The 20,193-nt window shown below is 42.2% G+C and overlaps 1 protein-coding gene across 6 annotated transcripts in view; it reads right to left on the reverse strand.

Moving 5' to 3' along the window:
* Nucleotide 1: 1 nt before the first annotated feature.
* The window catches only part of VPS54 (VPS54 subunit of GARP complex), a 54,936-nt gene continuing 34,744 nt past the window's right edge, over nt 2-20,193 (reverse strand). For 5 of the 6 annotated variants that reach the window (XM_074864312.1, XM_074864309.1, XM_074864311.1 and 2 more), the window contains 11 exons: nt 18,984-19,113; nt 18,361-18,542; nt 17,430-17,542; nt 16,050-16,113; nt 13,763-13,868; nt 10,302-10,389; nt 8,564-8,685; nt 8,372-8,452; nt 4,613-4,720; nt 3,591-3,685; nt 791-1,247 (listed from right to left, as the gene is read on the reverse strand). In XM_074864312.1, coding sequence (XP_074720413.1) covers nt 1,142-1,247; nt 3,591-3,685; nt 4,613-4,720; nt 8,372-8,452; nt 8,564-8,685; nt 10,302-10,389; nt 13,763-13,868; nt 16,050-16,113; nt 17,430-17,542; nt 18,361-18,542; nt 18,984-19,113 — 1,195 coding nt within the window. In that variant the 3' untranslated portion in view covers nt 791-1,141. Of the gene's footprint in view, nt 637-790; nt 1,248-3,590; nt 3,686-4,612; nt 4,721-8,371; nt 8,453-8,563; nt 8,686-10,301; nt 10,390-13,762; nt 13,869-16,049; nt 16,114-17,429; nt 17,543-18,360; nt 18,543-18,983; nt 19,114-20,193 lie in introns of those variants that run through there. The other variant, XR_012628346.1, reaches the window with a different exon arrangement.

The following is a 20,193-nucleotide window of genomic DNA, read 5'->3' on the forward strand; positions in this document are numbered from 1 at the left end:
CTGTGATTGGATAGCTTTATTTTGACTGACACTGAGTGACATCTGTTACGCTAACAGATCAGCATGCCTGTCTAAAAAAACCGTAGGCACACACACACTGGAGACCATTCCACCGTACGTCAGTGGCACAGGGTGAGGTGAGGAGGTGTGAGGTGAGATACACAGGCACTTATACTTAGGAGTACTGGCAGCATCCAGTCTTAAAAGGTAGTATTAAAACCTCTGAAATAAATTAATTGCAGTTGCACCTTCCTTAATGGGGCAACCTTTTAGAAGCAGCCTAAAAACGGTTAAGATTCTTCCTGCCCTGTTTTCTGTGTCCTCCTCTGTCTTTATACACTTTGTGTCTTTCTTTAAAAGGGTGGAAGGTCCTGAAGCAGCCCCTGTCCTTGCCCTGCCCAGGGCTGGTGGCTGCAGAAAGCCAACCCCCCACCAGCCTTTTCGCTACCTTCCCGTTCCGCCAGAAGCTGCCGTTGTGTTGTCACTGCTAGTGCTGCTCCTTTCCCAACTCTGTGCAGTAGGTGATGGTTCCAGCGAACAGACAGTTTCTTAGAAAATCCTATCTTCAGGTGGCAGTTTAGAGCCCGGCTGTGAGGAATCCCCTGAAACAGGACTGCTCCCTAACAAATCTGAATCCTATATGCAAGCAATCAAAAGACATTTATTTATATAAAGTTCTGTAAAAAAATAAATTTTAGAACAGCATCATTTCATAGAGAAAAACATTTTCTACAGAGTTCCAACTGCAAGATCTTTATACTGTACCATCATTAAATAAGGTGGGACACCATGTGGATTTCATTGCACTAGAAGAAATGCAAAGCATCTTTTTAATATAAAGATATACAGAGCATTCTAGACAACTACAGCTGTGTTACAGCTATGTGTTCTTTTGGATTTGGTCCAAAGAAACCTGAGTCTGTTTCCAGAGAGAATGAAAAAACATTGCACAGACAGCTGATCACTTGTTTCTTGCTGAAGGACACTGAAAAGATCACTCCCTGCAGCTCACTCTGAGCCTAGCTTCCCCGACTAGCAATAGTGTCCTTTCTCAGACTTAAGTATTCACCTCATGGTCATCGCGCTGCTTAGAAGAAAGTCGGTCTGTTGACAGAGCCAAGTGACTGCTCCCGCTGGATTATCACCTCTTCTGCTCCCAAATTTCAGCCATGTTCAGGTCTAAGTTGTTAAGGCCTTTCAGAGCTTGAAGGTTTCCAGTGTAAAAAGCTACATCTGAAGTAACCAGGCTGCAGTGAAACACAGAACAAGGTTAGTATCTGAACCTGTCCAGTCCACCTGGAATATTCAGAAAAATAACCAGATTTGTTTAGGAATTGGGTGCACAGTTACAACAATGTACGTTCCGATACTAGGCCTGGATTAGATGTTTTAAGTATCAGCTCAAAACTCCATGCTATGGCAGTGGTTTGTTTTATAGCAGTGATGGCACATGATTAGTGTAGGTGTAGAACTAGTTACAGGGAAGGGAGATCAAATGAAGAGTTCAGAAAACTGAGCAGGAGTTGGGCATCTAACACTTCCGTTCTCTAGCTGTAACCCCAGGCTTATCTTGACTTAAACCATGTATTCCATTGTACTTAAAACATTAATTACTGCAACATTAGCTTCTGTATCCTAGAAGGTTAATATAAAAGCAACCAAACAGCAGTGTTGCCTGTAACAGTTTATACAGTTAAAATCCCTCATACACTGTTGAAGAGTATCAGGGCAGGAGAAAAACATTATCATGGTGCTTCCAGTTAGAAAGCAGCAAGATGTAGGCATGTAAGTTGATTTTCAGAGTAAAAAATTAACCAGGGTGCACAGACCTGCATTTTACTATTACTGCAGAAACAAATAGTTGAAAATAGGATGTGGATCAGAAAAGCATGTCAAAAACTAGGTCAGTGAAGACTGCTGGAAGAGCAGCAAGTGAAATCCAGTGTTTGGCGTTTCCCTTCTCCAACAGCCCCGCCCACACGCTCCCCGAGCTGCGCTCCAAAGCGGGTAACCCCTGCCACGAAAGGAACGGACTCGGGGCATCACTGCTTCCCGTCTGACTGTAAGGAGGACTGTGCTGGGAAACGCACCACCGGGACCGCCTGCCCCAACCCTCCGAGCAAAAAGGGGTCCAGCCACAGGCATCAAACAAAACCAGGAGGGCAGTGGGGTGAAGACAGCACAGCGCACTGTTCAGGGGTAGAAACCCAAGTGTGAAACACGCCCAACACACTCTGGGTGCTCTCACTTCAGCTGGGGCTGCTGCGGCCTCCGGAAGTTTGTTGGCTTACAAATACCTTCCTAAGTACCAAAGGCAAGTGGATGTTACCTTGCGTGTACACCACAAGAACAGAAAACCATTTCAGACACACTCTTGCACAGAGTACAAGGATGAATAAGCTTAAGCAGGACAAGTAAGAATAAACTGGGCAGGAACAAAACCCTTCATTCCAGAAACATTTGAAACATTTGTAAACTTCCTTCTCTGGCTTCTTCAGCCTAAGACAATGCTTTCTTGCATGTGCATAGGATGACTGAATTTCACCTTTACTACACCCCCAGGTCATTAAGAATGATTATAAAACCCACCATTTTCAGGGGACTATCCAACTTACAGAATCACAGAATCATCAAGGTTGGAAAAGACCTTGAAGATCATCTAGTCCAACCATTAACCTCACACTGACCGTTCCCAACTCCACCAGATCCCTCAGCGCTGGGTCAACGCGACTCTAAAACCCCTCCAGGGATGGGGACTCCACCACTGCCCTGGGCAGCCCATTCTAACGCGCCACAACCCGTTCTGGAAAGAAATGCTTCTTGATATCCAGTCTAAACCTTCCCTGGTGCAACTTGAGGCCATTCCCTCTTGTCCTATCACTTGTTACTTGGTTCAAGAGACTCATCCCCAGCTCTCTGCAACCTCCTTTCAGGTAGTTGTAGAGGGTGATGAGGTCTCCCCTCAGCCTCATCTTCTCCAGACTAAAAAATCCCAGAAACAGGATTCAGCCTGCAAGAGGCTGTCCTCTTTCCTGGGAGGTGTGGGATGCCAGGCACAGCCAGCCACACCCTCCCACGAGAGGCACCACTGACCCGTTTTGAGGCTGGGGCAGGAAGGGGGTACAAGCTCTGTGGAGTATAATCTTTGTTTTAAATCCAGTTCTGCTGTAAAAACAGTTTCTGTGTAGAAGCTGCCCGTCACACAGATGAAATACCACTTTTTCCTATTTTTACTTTGCTAGCGCTGTGAGTCATCATCCACGTTTCAAAACTGCTTCGTGAATCATGCAATTCTTGTGAATCAAACTGTGGCCATTGCTGTCACACAAACGGAGAAAAAGTAACCCACAAACGAAGGAAACCTACCACAGGTTTCCAGCAGGACAATGCCCAACTCCCAATCTATTACCAAGCCAACTGCATTCCTAGTTACTATGGAAAGGCACAAGTCATGTCCTTTACTGTAAGAAAGCTCCAAATGGGACATGCTAAAACCCGGAGTGTGGCTGCATTCCGCAATTACAACTTTCCTGCAGGAGACAAAGCCTGATTATTTAAATTAAGCAGTAAAAAAAAGTACGCAAACATACCCATTCAGAGGTCCTCCGTCATTGACAACGTTTAGGTGGGCCAGCTGCCTCTTCAGGTGAAGTTTGTAGCTTGCGTTAATTCGTAAAAACAACATCTAGAAGAAACCCCAGAACCAGAGTAAGGAACCATCCCCAGGCTTGCATCGCTGCCTACAGCGAGGAAATCCACCACAAACACCAACCTTCAGTTTTGTTTTAGCAATTCATGTGACCTTCCCTTCTGCCAGTCCTTCAGGCTCCTAATCTTTCTGGCCATACACAATTTCTAACACACAGGACAGTGTACACCTTCCCTTATTTGTTACGTGTTGCACTTGGGAGGACAAATTCTCTGGAGCATGAATTTCTCTTCCCTGTTGTCTGAAGCATCTAGCAATGTGTATTAGGGCTAGAAGATAACACATCTCTTCCCTGTACTGTAAACACTTAAAGTCTTTTCTTGCTAGAGAAAGCATGAAAAACAGTTGAAGAGACCATTTAATTTAGTGCAAAAGAGAAACTACAACTTACTGTATTCACTCACTGGATCAGCCCTTCCTGTCCTCAGACTTAAAACTGCAGTAGCAATAACTGCAGCAAAACACTGAAGAAGCACATCTGGTACAATTTGGCTGCATAATACATTTAGGGACCTCCAGAAGCCACTAAATTTGAGCAGTGTTACAGAAGAATTCCCTGGAAGGGCTGTACTCGAGACCCAAAGTGTTGCCATTTGTGCAGAATTTCAGCACTAATTCCTGAATTGAAGATTCACCTCTGTAGACATTAAAATGCAGCTCAAAATGCTGGAAGCAGTCAGTTCTTTTTGCACGTCTCATCGTTCTCCCTGCACATCCAAATACTTACTTCAGTTCAGACTGAGCTGTCTGCATGACTGCTGCCAACCCCTTTAAATGTGGGGGTTTCACAAAGACTGAAAAAAGAATTTTTCTCCCCCTAGATAAAGCAGAAGTCTCTCTTGTTACCAAGTCCATGTGCATTTGCAAGGGAGGTGTTACATGAATCTCAAAAATAACATTCACCTGAGTTTGCTCCTCAGGAAGGAGATCATATATAGCTTCATGCATCTTTGCCATTTGCTTGCAGATATTCCTGAAGCATGCTGAAGGAACAGGAGCCTTCACTTCGTACTGGAAATAAAAACACCACCGGTTACTCCTCTCTACCACTTAAAACGGTTTATATAGGAGAGTTTCCAACAGCCATCTAAAGCCCTGCGTTACTAATGACATCATGAACCAAGGTTCATTTAGTGTATCACAAATTAAAACAGTAGCTGGGCATATCTGATTCAGCCAAGGACTCGCATCATACAAGCTTTTAGCACCTCTTGCTTTATAAGCAAACTAACACTCAAAGCAGTATGAAATCTGAGGATTTCCCAATTTCATCTATTCATCTTTGTTAGTTTGAATCGCTTCTCTTTGCTCATTAATTTTTGTTGGTTTCCACCACCCTGTGAATTACAGATGCAGGGAGAATAATCACTGTGCCAGCTACACCGATGCACGCCGTGTGGCCTGCGAGCTCGCCCTCTCCTTCAGATCTGTACGAGTCAGTGACAGACAAGCAATTCTACCTCTGATGAATATGCCCCTCAAGTACTTCATGAGAGAAAACTACTTCTCTAAGATCATATACATCCGAATTTCTGAAGAAACAAGGAAAGGAAAACAAAGAAATGGAAGCTCCTTAGCCATAAAAAGAAAAAAAAAAAAACCACAAAACCAAAAAACCCCACAAAAACATTGCAGAAACACCTTGGAAAACAAAGTAGAAAATGTCCCTTCTCCCAGTGACTGAAATCCAAGAAATAAGACAGTGGACACCACCAGATGGCAAGAGATTTGCTACAAAGGGAACAAAATTCTTACATCCCCACCCTGGATAGGGAGGATCTGAATGTGATTTCAGAAGCACTTTGAAAAACTGGCGCAGGAACAGTGAAGCCAGCCCTTCAGTTCGTGGCGGAGAGGCTGTGCTAGCACAGGCCTGGGTTAATCACTGGTAGGTCGCCTTTGGTAGGGTGATACCTCCCCTCAGAGCCTCGCACAATTCACTGGAAGAGCTGAATCGTTGTAACTAAATTATTTACAAACACATTCGAGGAGGCTCTCTCGCATGCTAGCCTGAACTGTGCAAAAGAACAAAGCTTGCCTGAGTGTGAGAGAAAAAAAAGAAACGGGGAGTTTTGAGAAAGTCTTTACGGAAAAGCAAAACCGATGACCTAATTTTGACAGGAGAAGTAGCAGAAAAATAGCGCTTACTGCTCCAGGAGCCCTGCTCCCTGTGTGGGACAACTGCACAGCGTACAGGATTGTGCCTCAAGACATAAGTGTTAGGCAACAAATGATTTACAATTTACCAGTATGTTGTAAAGCCAAAGGGAACTGTCAAGCTGCAGCAATGGCTCTTGTGTGACCACAGACAAATCAGACTCTTCATCGTGATGGGGGAAGAGCAGCAGCACCAGAAAGAAACATGAGCTCCAGCCCTGCAAGGTGCTGGCCATTTTTATCTCCAGTGAAGGTCAACAGCATGTAAACCACGAGGGATCAGACAAAAATTTACTGCTCTTCTGTCCAAACAGTCACAAGACAGCAAGCTCCCAGAGAAGCTAAGAACTCGCACAGGATTTTTTCCATGAACACTTACCCCTTTTTAAAAACCTACGCCTTTTTCACTTGTTAATTATAGCTGTTAAATACCACCGTTCCTGTTTTATCTCCCTGCCAAAGTTAATAGACAGATGCTGGGAACTGTCCGTGCTGTTGTGAAACGCCTCGCTGAGCGCACGGCCGCATCACGGTGGCACTGTGTGAAGACAGCTCCTGTTCCACCAAGCTCCCAGAGGGAAGCAGAGCCTGGAAACACAAAAGTAACTTGCCCTCGTTACCCAAGTGCCAGGTCAACATCCCATCTACTGGACCAAACTGTCTGTCTCCTACAAAGCAGGTTTCTAGACCGTGCAGTGTCTGTTTCTAAAGCACGCTGGCCACGCACTGCTATGAAACTTGCCTGCGGACTCATTCAGATTTACACGCTTTAAAGCAGGTGACCACCGAAATATTTGGACTCTCACAAAACCACACCAAACAAAGAACACACTGACATGCCCATTTGCAAATTTCCTGGTTTTATGTTCTTCAGAGTCTTCGGTGCCATGATTTCATTTTCAGGAACAAGATGAGCCAAATTGTGGGGTATGTTAGAAATAGAGGCAAATCAACACATGGTCTCCTTTTCTCCTGTACTCTGGGGGTTGCATCCACGTGAGCCAGGCACTCTCACTCAAGCCTTTAAGAGCTCTAAAAGACAGGAATATTCTCAGTTTTTATCTTGTGCCAGCTCAAGGGGAGAATGGGCTGTAAAGATGGAAGGACAGTAAGGGCTGGATACTTACTACTTACCATCAAAAACATAAACTGTGTTATTGGTTTGTTGTGGGCTAACTTGTTTAGTATCAATAATCTGAATTCTTGCATTTGTCTTTTATTTTCAAGAGATAAAGAGGTTAAGTGACCAAAAAGCCATGTTACTTCATAGAACAGGTATTTTTGTGTGTGGGAAAAAACCCAAAAAAGCAGTAGACCACTATTTGGATCTTTAGAAAAAGGCATAAACTTGTTTTTAAAAGTGTAAACACAACAGGGGGCAGGGAATCCCAATTTAAATGCTTTGGGTTTTTTTCCCCTCCTAAGTTTAGGTAACACTATTTATTTGATAGCCCAAAGAAACAGATGCAAAGAAAAAGCACAACATAAAATAAATGATAAAATAACAGAAACAGCAAGGAAGAGAGAAATGCTGCCTGTTTCAGCCACCTCACTGCAGCCCACATCAGCCTGTCCCCAGCTGTGCTCCACCAGGGAGATGCTGTGCTTCTCATGAGCTCCCGCACAGAAGAGGCTGGCTCAGGCCAATCAATCAAATCTGCCACCGAAGAATTAGTTTATTTCTCTCATGGAACAGATTTTTTTTTTTTTTTTTTTTTTAAAAAAAGAGCATAAGATCCAAAGCAAAACACTAAGCTTTAAAAGCTCATGTGCTTTATCTATCAGATCTGTGGGCCCAGGAGGTCCCATCTTGGGGCACTCTCTGTCAGTGTATTCCACCTTGAGGTGAGTCGGAGGGAGTGGATCCAGCCCAGGACCAAACTCTTCCACTGACAAGCATTCAAAAACCAAAACCCACAAAGAGCACTTCATGGGACAGCTATTAACGCTGCACAGCTACGCAGCAGGAACTGCTAAGTGCAGACCTCTAATCCCCAAGCCTGCAGCCCAATAAATGGGCTGGTCCTTCCCCTCCAAAAACTCTTCCTCCTCAGCAGTTTTTTGCTGTTTCCTCAGCTGCAGGAAATTACACACTCGCCAGTTCCAAAGAGGCACCGTTGGGAAGAGCAGGAAACGAGGACTAGCTCAGCCCGATTGTAGACAAGAGCTGTCAGTGGATAAAACTGCTGAGGGTAGGAGAGCACTTCAGTTTCTAAACACCAGAGCATCTGCACCAGACAAAGCATTTCTGTTACTGCTGAAGGAGTAAACATGCAATTTTTTTGGGGGTGCAGGGGGTGAAGGCAGATGACACCCAGGTGGCAAAAGTTAAGACAAAACACATTCACAAGTACAGCACGGAGCTTTGTGTTCATACAGTTTAAAGAAGTTCAAACAAGTCCTGATTAGGAAAGTTTAAGACTCCATTTGAAACATCTAGACTGTATATAGTGAGACCTCCAATTGAAATTTAGAGAATGTATAATTATTTCCATAAATCATTACCTTGGATAATAGTTTGTCAAATAAGCTATCCATTATGGCAACGAGCTTTGCTGAAATTTCAGCTATGTGGTCGTGATAATCCTGTAATGGAAGAAAGCAGGGTTTATTTACTGTCTAACGACATTCATAGTCTTCAGAGCACGGTTGAAAAGCAGAACTTTGTGTTTAATTATGAAATGCCAAAAGAATTACCTTCGTAATGTGGTCAAAATGCCTGAGCATGCTAAACTGCTTCGGCTGCAGTCGAGCTTCAAAATGAGCCCTGATAATAGGAATGTAGTGTACGATTAGCTGTAGGCAACGTGAAGAAAGGGCTGTAAATCCAGAAGTGAGAGAGGGAAAGAAAAATAACTGAATTATTACACAGGAAGAGTCATTTTGTATAGACTGTATCTCCTTTAACATAAATAACAGATCTGACACAATTTAACATGCTTTTTTTTTTCTTTTTTTAAAAAAAAAAAGGAGGTAAGCATTTTTTTCCACTGGGAAACCCCACCCAGTGAAGACGCCAGACTAGTACCTGGCTATTCACACCCAGCTTCTGCAAGATATGGGTTAAGGGACTAATTTTACAAGAGGCTTTAAGTGTCTACTTGACATTTTGAGCCCTGAGCACACGCAGACATCAGAGAGATCTCAGAAGACCTGACTCATCAGCTACCTAACCTCAGCAGCCACATTCTCAAGGCATCAATATTTCTTCCACAGGAGGCATACATAAACACCCTGCCCTGCCAGTGCTGAGCTGCCCAGAGCCTGCGCCTGCCCGCGGTGCCGCCAGGATTCCCAAAACTAAGCTTCTCCTGTCTCCAACAGGGCCTGAGCTGGCAGCAGGACACACAGGGGTGCCAGCGTGCTCACCACACCGGCCAAGCCTTCTGGAGCAAAGACCCGACCTAGATTTTCTCTGCTCATTGCATCCGCTCCAGAACTATGGGCCACAGCCCCTTGCAGGGAAGCCTCTCAGCCCTCAACTCAAGCTATTCCCTTTTAAAAAGAGAAAGGCAGACAGGACACCCTGAAACACAGGAACTGCAAGTTAAACACCTGCTTCAACCCATCAACCAAAGGCTTTTAATTTCAGGAGTAAGTTTAAAACCGGGGGTCTCAAGTAGCATGTCAGACTTTTCTGTAGCGTGGAACTGGGCACCTAGCTCTCCCCAGCTTTTCAGAGCAGCTGAAGCAGTCTGGACAGGTAACTTGGGGCTGGCAACTTCAGCTAAATAGCTGCACGCTAAAAATGAGAAACTCTAAAGCCCAAATCATAGTTTGGATTCAGCACGCAGACACAGAGCCTTAAGTTACCTGACCGCGCCGGTACATTCAGCCATATAAAGCCTAACTATTCCGCTCAGAGCCACCCACAGAAATCCTTTTGCGCATTACTGACACGCGGTTATAACCCACAGGAGCTGTATGTGGACATGGTGTTCAGAATACAGCACCACGGGGCAGATGGGACAGCACAGCTCAGCGAAACGCACGGGCAGACAGGGGTTTGGCTGCATTCCTCTACCTACGTAACTCCCGCCTCAAGATCTGAACACTAAGCACCTCCCAAGCACGCCAAAGTCACCGCTGAAAAAGTAATTACACCTTCCCGCAGTCAAAACATTTTCATGGAAAACTTGCTAGCCTGTATATTTGTTCTTAGGTTTCCTTCGTGTAACACAGTGAAGCTTTACATTTAAACTGATCCAGCAGACAGCAAAGGAACTGGATGGATTTTAGTGCTTCATCAGCCAATTCACTAGCTTTTATACCTGTTTTACCCCCTAACCAGCAAGGTTTTATCACCCTCTGCATTCCATGCACAGCAACCACACACAAACATAGGTTATCATAAATGTTTAGCATTTTTTTGTGTTTGGTTTTTTTTAACAGGTCGGAGAACAAGCTTTGACATTTTAAATATAGAAATCCATACCTAGGTTTTTTGTAGTGATTGTTTTCAAACCAACAACTTGTAATGCACCAGCTCCAAGTACTAGTTGGCAACTTCTAGAGTTGAAATACTGTGAGAAAGAAAAAGAGAGAGAAAATGCATGCTGACTCTTTAACAACTACTCATAACCAGTTTAGAAATACCATCAACAGAATTTTACAAGATTAAACAGATTATTATGAAGGCCAGTACCAAGAGTTTCACATACTTCTTACTACAGAAAGGTCCATGGCTGTTACCTAGTAAGACAAAAGGAATTTTTCACCACTCTCAGTAGTCACTGGCCCACAGTATTTTTTGACTCAGCTTACGCTAAAGCACTCAAGGCAACATTGCAGCAAAGGGAAGTAGAAATACTGCTATTAAAAACACAGTTAGCTACTCAGTGATTTCAATTCAGGGACTAATTTCTGCTTCTCTCTGAGACCTTTGGGCGAGACTTCTCTCAGTGTGAAAGAAAAGCTGCAAGTCAGACTTGCTGCAGACTAGCTATGTTCAGCCTTAACTCTGAAAGCCGTACACAAGGACAGCTTTGTACTAGACATCTGTAAAACATACTTCTCAAAGCAGGACCTTGGATGGAGTGAAGGATAAGGATCTCACTAGTTTTGCTGAGTAGACAAGTGTAATATCAGAATGGAAAATATCAAAAGAACAAGTTTCTGCTCTGGGTCTAGGCCTTCCTCTTTGCTGATGTTAAAGAAAACTTGAAAGCAATGAAACTCACTGCTGCTGAGATGACTGAATCTGTGTTTATTACACTATAAAATACCGAGATTAAGAAATGATACATAGAAGACGTTAAGCCACACCAAAACCTAATTCTGTAAGAATTCCAGCTATAGTGGAGGACTCATGACTTGATCTTGCTGACTTAGTTCCAGGAGAAAAGAAACTATTAAGTGCACGCAGGCCAGCAAAGTCTCTGGACAGTAAGACAGTTCCTGTTACCATATTCTGTCTTATTTTGGAATTCTGCTCCATCACACAACTTTGAGACACCAGGTATTCTAAACTGGCTTGAGTGATGCAGTAGAGATGGAGAAGCTGTTGCTCTTGTCCCCGACTTCTGCACTGAATGGAGAGCAGAAGTCCCAGGGCTCACATTTGAACAGAACTGCCCTGTTGACACTGGGGTGGAAATTGGGAGACAAAACCTCCAGAGAGCTGACCCTTTCTTATGCACCTGAAGAAAGATTCACAAGAAATTGTGACAAGGTGGCCCTGCAGCTTGTGTCTGCAACACAGAGAATTTCCCTCACACAGAGGTCCTTTTCTGGGGGGCCACAAACCTGCTTCACAGGTCTTGCTTTGTGATACCGCAAGAACAAACCCAAAATTTCAACCGTCCGTGAGTAAAAACAGGAAACAATTTTTCTGGCTGTTGTCTGGAGTCAGTCACAAAACTCAGGACCACAGAGGATACACCGTGAACCCCACACATCCTCCCTGGGCTGCCAGAGTGGTGTATCTAGGGCTAGAAAAGAAACCCAGACCTAGTGCCACAACTGAACCTGAGCTATGTGCAGCACCTGACCTGAGAGGGGCATAAACTACTCTGCCCTCAGACAGAAGTCGGGGTCTGAAACTGTCTGACATTAACTTCGTCTCCTCCTCCTGAAAAGCAAGACCTTTTCTTATGCCTCCTGGTGGACTTCAGAAGTAGATCCACTGAGCTAAAGACAGCCTAAGCTCCTCTGAGGTATTTAGCTCCAGTTAGCACCAACTCATTGACTGTGTGGCAGACCATTAAAAACATGCTCTATAAAGGATGATAGACACTTGTACTCCCCCCCTGCCTTTCGTGGATATTACTCAGTTACTAGATGGCCTGTTCCAGACAAAGCAACAAGGAAGCAGCATGCCTGAAACATCAAAAGAGCAATACCCCCTCCTTGTGACTGCTTGGAGGAAAGCGTTTCTGTGTTCCAGCACCATGGCTGCAAGCCTTCTCTTTCCAGTAATTATGATGGTGTTTTTGTCCATACACAGGTGTCATTTCACTCTGGTTGCAGCCACAGTTCAAAGCAGCCTGGAGTTTCATTACCTGGGAACACTTTGCAGTTTTCATCACAATAAAGACCAGCTCTTGCTACCTTCCAACCTTGCTAGCTCTGACAGTAGTCAAACAAAAATCATAGTGACATGCAAGGACAACTTGAGTGGCTCTTATTTTGTTCAAATGAGCTTTTGTTTTTGCTAGCTGTTCTTGTCATCTCTCCAATTAATGGCACCTTGCTGCCAGATAGGAAATACAATAATTAAACTGCACATGATGTTTGAATACAAAGGAATAAAACACAAATGACAGAGCTAGAACAAGATACGGTAGGGAGAGAGAAGTAACACAGAGATGCAAGTCTGGCCAAGTTTGAGGCAGCTGCTGCTATTCTGCCTGCCTGTGAAAAGGTGCTGCAAGACCTGAGTGAAACAGCAGCTGGAGAACGACAGGTGAAGAGGGGCATCCCCAGGCCCAGACTGACTGATTTGCCTTGGATAGTGCTTTCAAAGGGGAAGGTTTGTGGATGGATCGGAATGATGACTGCAGGGAGGAACGTTCCTGCATCTGGTTATTCAGATAAGAACTACCAACAGGAAGGTTACTTAAAGGTCCATCTCCTAGGCTATGTTTCCCCTCCCCTGTCCCCCACCCTATGTAAAATATTTTTGAAGAGTATAAAATTACTTTTGGTGAGTAGAATCTGTTCATCTTTTATCGATTACGCTTATGCTCAGAACTCTAACACGTGACATAACCTTTGTGGGCAAAGACAAGTGAAAACCTTGAAATAAATTAACTGCTAAGCTTTGCAGCCTATATATACACACACACATATACACACAGACACACAGTTTTAAGATACATTCATGTGCTCCTTTTATGATTGTTTACTTATATTACCTTGCAGTATCTGTGCTTTACCAGCTTTCCTCTTCTCTAGTGAGAAACAAATGACAAAAAGGTCCTGGTCTTTCGTCATCTTTACATTTTACTACAGAAGCTTCATCCCATACTATTTTTCATGCTTCTACTGACTATACCTCTACTGACTTATAAAAACCAAGGGACTCGTTTCCTTCCTTAATATAGATAGACGTCTGTGGCATCTGGGATCAAATTGCTTTTTCTTCAGCAGCATTAATTTCACACCCAGCTTGAAGGCCAGGCTGCTATGACAAACTCTATTAGATGGGATTTCCAATATTACAGGTGAACAAGAGGAAAGACAGCCTTCCTGAAGTTAATTCACACAACAAATTGCATCTTTAATACCCTTAGCTTAAAAGGCTACCTTATGGAACAGTAACAAACGCAATCATTTTGAGACAATTTATATGATTTATAGGAAACCATAAAAACATGTGAAGCATTACAGAGAGTAAGACATGTTCTCTGCCCTGAATACCCCTGATTAGCACAGCCGGTACATTTGGAGTCATACCTTCAGTAAATCAGACAGGCGGGTAAGCATGTCAGTGGTGATGGAAGGAATGTTATCCACACACTGGCAGTACTCAAGGATTATTCTTATTAACAGCAATACTGTCCTACAAGAGAGGAAACAGCCAAATATGTCATCTCAGTGCACAGATGATGTTGAAAAATCAAACAAAGGCCAGTCATGTTGATAGAAAGCTACTTAATGCTAGAGATTATAGCATTAAATGAACCCACTAACTGATCTGAAGTAGAACATAGAAGAAGATATATATAAAGACGGTTATAAAGAAAACCCATTCCACAGGGTGGCATGTGGAAAAAGTACTTAACATATGAGAGAAAATCTCTAAGGTTCATTGGTATAACTTTTTATTCTCCAAAAAAGCTACTGTGGGACTAAAGTCTCCACGTAGATGTTGGCAGGGGACAAAAAAATCCAAAGCTCCTTTCTTATACTACTGTATAATTCTGGCCAACTTTGAGTAAGTATAAAAATCCACAGAATGTAGACTACAACCACCACTGAAAAGGATGTAATGAATGCTAACGAGTCATAAACCAGAGAAGGCAGCTGTGAAGAACCAGCACTAAATATTCAAAGATGCTCAACACTTGTAATTTCCCCTGAATTCAGCAGGCACTGGAGAATTCAGGAGCTACTGGATGGAATTAAGAAGGCTCCACAAAGAGCAGGTGTGCTCCTTTGAATTCAAATACACAGAAGGCAGGAAAACTAAGGCAAGATCCAATGTTCAGAGTAGATATTCTAACATTTCAAAAAGTTAGATCTCTTTCTTCCTTTAGGCAGTAGAGTTCAGAAAGATGATGAACCATCAACTGAAAATAAACACCTGGAAAATTTTTGGGGGACATCTAGGCTTTTTTTCATAAATGCATTTTATTTGATTAAATACAATAAAACTGTATGTAGAAGTGTGTAGAACTGAAACAAATACTTGCACCAGCATGAAGCTGACAATTGCTTCACAGAGCTAAACATAACAAGTTTAAAATGAGCAGTGATGGATTATCAAACACATCATCTTTTAAGTATATTTTATCCTTTAGAGCATGTTCAGATGCTCCTACTTCACCTGAAATGCTCTTTTGCAGTGACATCAGTTGGCTGACACAGAAGTTCTGAGCCATCAGCTTCTGTTTCTAATTGAACAACGATGCATCATCACGAAGCAACTCATAAAATGACAGCTGGTCAAAGACATTATGGAAATCGGAACTTTTAAGTTTGGGGTAAATTGATGTTAGGACTCTGGGGAGTGAGATGTTCCAAGTTTTACTCCCTCCTCAAAAACACTCTCATGCATATTTAATGATTAAGCCTCACAGTCTTTGGAAGCACAGCATGCTTTTAAATGAAAGAAGTATATGAGGATCATACATTTTAAAATGTCTTTGATATAACCAGCTTTAAGAAACTACTTTCCAACCCAAAGCAATCAGGATGTCAAGAAATAGTGTATGCAGCTTCTAAGATAGCCCACATCTTATTTCTTATTCTGAATAAGATAAGCAATCATCCCGTAGTGGACTCATGTATTTTGGGGTTGTTCAGCCTGAAGAAGACAAGGCTCTGGGGAGACCTTATTGTGGCCTTCCAGTACTTAAAGGCGGCTCATAAAAAAGATGGGAACAGACTTTTTATCAGGGCCTGTTGTGATAGGGCAAGAGATAATGGATTTAAACTAAAGGAGAGCAGATCCAGACTAGATATAAGGAAGAAATCTTTTACCATGAGAGTGGTGAAACACTGGAGCTGGTTACCCAGAGAGGTTGTAGATGCCTCATCTCTGGAAACATTCAAGGTCAGGCTGAACAGGTCTCTGGGCAACCTGATCTAGTTGAAGATGTCCCTGCTCATTGCAGGGGGGTTGGACTAGACGACCTGTAAAGGTCCCTTCCATCCCAAACCATTCTATGATTCTACGATTTTGCCAGAGATAACCTATATTGCAAGAAATAACAACAGTGTACTATGGAAGACAAACCTGTATTTTCATGACTAGGTGTTTTCATGATATAATTGGAAAAAAACCCAACATATTCAAATGAAACCATAAATTTCAGCCTAGTCATTCAGAGAAGAGTACTTTAATGTACAGAAGTGCTTGCAATGTTTTATAACTGTTTGGGAACTAAAGAAACTAGTCTGTGGAAGAAGAGGCTTTTTTTATTTAAATAAGATCGCTAAAGCTGTTAGTATTCATCACAGTTCTACGCAAAAGTTCTTGCCAAATAACCCACTGCTAAGAGAAAAGAGTGCATCTTACCCAACTGTTGCATATTTTTGTCCTTCAACAATAAGGAATTCAGCTGGCTTTCTTTCTTCAGTAGCTAGACGTTTTAGCAAGAAAGGAAAAGGGATGAGTTGAACTAAAACCAAGTACAAACAATGCTAGTTTCTAAAAGTTTAGTGTGCACTTACTAAGGCTTGAAAAAAACCATAATCAATCTTTGAAGAACTGCTCTCTTTTACAATATTTATTACATAGTTGGTTGCCCATCATAATTATTATGATCTGTAAAGTTACTTTATTATCTGCTGGGATTTTAGAGCAAAAATCCCCCAGAGTTCCACAGTCATTATGGACTTAAAAACTTCAAATACAACAGGTTACAAATAGAAGAAAAGCAGAAAAAGTCACTAAGTTTTCTACTATTCATTCTCAAATGATTTGCTGGGTATATTAATATTTAATCTTCAAACCAGTATAGTTTGGGTGTATCAATATTTAATCTTCTTCCTCAGGCTTCATAGTAGAAGCTCTTACTGATGCAGTTTTTCATGCTAAATTTGATGCCACCAGTTTCCCATCTTCTTAAAGGAAGCTGCAAGAGCTTATTTTAAGAGCAATGGTCAATGAGTATATTTTGGTATCATGTTCCATAATTGCAGTGATCATTGCCCAACATGCTCTCTGTATCTGCTATATTCCTTTGGGGGGGATTGTGGTTTCTCCACCATGACAGTACTGTATTTTCTTCCTTCTCATCTCTTGCTGTTTTCTTCCTCTTCTAGCTGTTCACACACTTTCATCACTGCAATATGGGATGAGTATCCCCACAAGGCAGGAACACATTACGCATTCCCATTTTGTACATGGAGAAATGGGGCACGAGGAGAAAAAAGTGACTTGTCTGAGGTCAAATGAGGTTTCTGTGGGAAGGTAAATAATTGAATGCACCCGAGTTTTCACTTCCATGAGCAGTCACATAGCATGAAGTAGTGGGAAGGAGCAGGTTTTGTTTAACACAAGGAGGGCTGAGCACACACACATGCTCCTTGGTCTCTTGCAACACTTCAGTGCTATGTTCTGGGGAAAGACTGAATTTGTGCAAAGAATGTAAGCCTCTACACTGGGAATACTTGCATAAAAAAGTAGCTCCCTCCCTGTGCTAACACTGAAATGGGTTGTCAAAAAAAAAAAAAAAGTCTTTTAAGGTCAGCACAAGAAGTTTCAACACTGGTAACAGAAAAAAAAAAAAAAAAAAGAAAAAAGTTATCAACTTGCTTCTGATCCCCCCCAGAAGACAGCGAGCAAACACAGATGAAGAGTGACATCAGAATCATCAGAATATGCCCATCAACATTCAATAGCAGCATTTGCTGATAATAAATTCAGTTAACAGTAGGACTGCAAGATACATACCTGCAGTTTTTTTTTCAGGGAGAGAGATTCTGCCATCTGACACTGAATCAACAAGATCCTGAAACTCGGCAGGAACTTCAGCTTGCTTCCAGCGCTCGTTGTCCAAAAGCAGACTAGTTATAAACACGAAAGAGAGGAGGCTGAGAAATTTAAATGTCTTGACGCTTCTCCTGCCTGTAATGCCATGGAATCAAAACTGCAGTAATTTTAAAAAAAAAGCCAGTATTATGTTAATCCACCTTCATTAGAAAGAGGTCCAACAATTGGCAGTAGCAAAACAGAGAAACACCATGCTGGCCTCAAGGTCTCACAATTTGTTCATTCAATCTATCATAGAGAACAGACTACACTAGGCAATAAAGATCCTTATGAGATCACTGCCACTGAAACAATGTGTAAATACTGGAATTTTAAGAGGTTTTGATGATGAGAGCAAAAAGACTTGATGTATATTACTGGAAAGGCTGTTCCCCAAGTGGTTAAGGGTTTTCTTAATTGTTTTTGTTGAAGGTTTTTTGGTTTGGGGTTGGGTTTTGGGTTATTGGGTTTGGATTTGGTTTTGTTTGCTTGGGGTTTTTTTTTGTTTTTTTTTTTTTTTTTTTTTAATAACAGTTCGAAGTGGATTATCCTAAAGTTACTTAAACCCCAAGACTGAGAAATCCTGCCCTTCAATGTCAGTCTTGAGTACTTCCTGTAGCTACTACTGTCCTTATTTAGATAACTGTAGAACAATCTAGTTTGAAGAAATTAAGTTATGAAAACAGTAAAAGTCTAAACCAATTGGAAATAATTTTAATACAGTTTTTTCACCCCCTGCTCTTAAGTACAACTGGCTTACTAGTGTTCTAGGCAACAAAAGAATGTGTTTGCCTGGCATATGACTGATGAAATTCTTCATGTAAGAACACAAAGATCTTCTACCCAGAGATACCTTAGTTTCGTCTTCCTCTCCTCATGAAATCTATTCACAAATCTATTGGCTTGACTCTGAAGTGCTCCTCGCAAGGACATACTTTTCCTGCCACAGATCTGCTCAGTATCTAAGATAAAGCCTTCCATCAAGCGAGAAAGAGCAACAAATTCGTTGGAATTCAGCTTCTCTAGGAAGCCATCCTAAATGCAAAGAAAACCATTGTAAGAAGACATAACACCACAAAAATTCAGAGATGGAAAGAAATAACTAGTCAGCATGTCTGAGGACTACTAGTATTTTAAGAGGCACATTATTTAACCCTACATGGGACAGAGAAGGCAGATAGCAGCACAAGCAGCTACCTTGTCATAGAAATGCATTCTCTGCATGGAGTTTCAAAGACAGCAAGCCAGAATACTAAAAAGTAAAAAAAAAAGGAGCAGAAACCCACATTGTCCTACAATGACATGATATGTTAATGCTTGTGTGCTCTGGGCATTAACATCAAGTGCCTGCGGCAGCAGGAACAGTTACTTAATTGAGAATGCCCTTTCAGAACTCTCACTCATTAAACCAGTAACTTGGGAGTAAATTCTCATTAAGGATGAGACACCAACAGCAGTCTGACCCAAGCTCCTTACCTTTGCTCTTGCCATGAGGAACTTGACTGAACGATCATGGCAGATATCAGAGGCATTGTAAAGTAACTCCTGAATATTGTTTGCCAGCCTGACCAGTTCCAGGTCAGTCAGCTTCATGTCATCACTGATCCTACAAATGACAGAACCAGTTGGTTGAACATCAATTTATAAAAAAATCCCAGTATTTCTGCTCACAGGTTGAAGGAGGAAAGAGCCTTGCAGCAACTGTCAAATGCTGACAGTCAGTTAATCACCAAAGTCACTTTGTACAGATGGGATCTTCTAAGCTGCTGTCAATGTCATCTCAGTCCCTGCAACAGGAAATGCACAACCGCACATCCCTTATTTTGTTTTAAATCCACATTCTAATTTCCATTAACTGTCTAAAAGAAAACATGATATAGTCATTACTAATACAATAAATATTAGTAACATTTACTGAGCTAAAATTTACCCAGCTCCCGTAACACTTGAGCATCACAAGCGTACGGCAGATGAAACAGCATTTTTCTTCCAATGCAAGTGTAAGGCTTAAAATACATATTCTGCACTCCCCACCACCTTAATCTACAGGCTGTCATTCTATTAGCTCTTAAGACTTCAGGCTCTTTAAGTTGGTGCTTTTTAAAAAGCCTTCTGTGATTTGTCTACTGTTTTGAGGCTAGCCTATAGCACAGCTCTGCCATTCATGCAATTAGTTAAGATAATCTTTTGGTCCAGCGTGGCTGCTCAAGGGACTGACAGAATGAGAAGAGAGCGGAAACCCGGGACACTACAGAGCAGCAATGGGGCTCACATTGTTGTAACCGTGTAATTTTATAAGCCTCCTCCAAACACCGAGTAGAAGTGTAAGGAAAACCAGAAGAGCGATGAAGCAAGTTCATTTTAGAACAAAGTTATGCAACCAGCCTCAGAAACGACTTTATTGCTTGAGAGCTCTAGCTGGAGGGTATATTTTTAGCAAACTTAGCAAAGTGCTCCAGACTAGTTCAGACCCAACCCTCTTCTCCTTCCCTGCTCCTCGCTGTAACCCTGGACCTCTCTTCAGATTGCATTTTATTTCCAGCGTACAATGGATGTTTGGACATACAGAGGCCTGAATTGGTTTTATTCACAGCATATTTATTTTAAATCCATCTCCTTCAGCCAACATTGTGATCTGAGGGGGAAGGTCTCTAGCAAAATTGACAGTTGCTTAAACACACAAGTA

Source organism: Strix uralensis, chromosome 3 (genome assembly GCF_047716275.1).
Source record: "Strix uralensis isolate ZFMK-TIS-50842 chromosome 3, bStrUra1, whole genome shotgun sequence".
Taxonomy (NCBI): Eukaryota; Metazoa; Chordata; class Aves; order Strigiformes; family Strigidae; genus Strix; species Strix uralensis.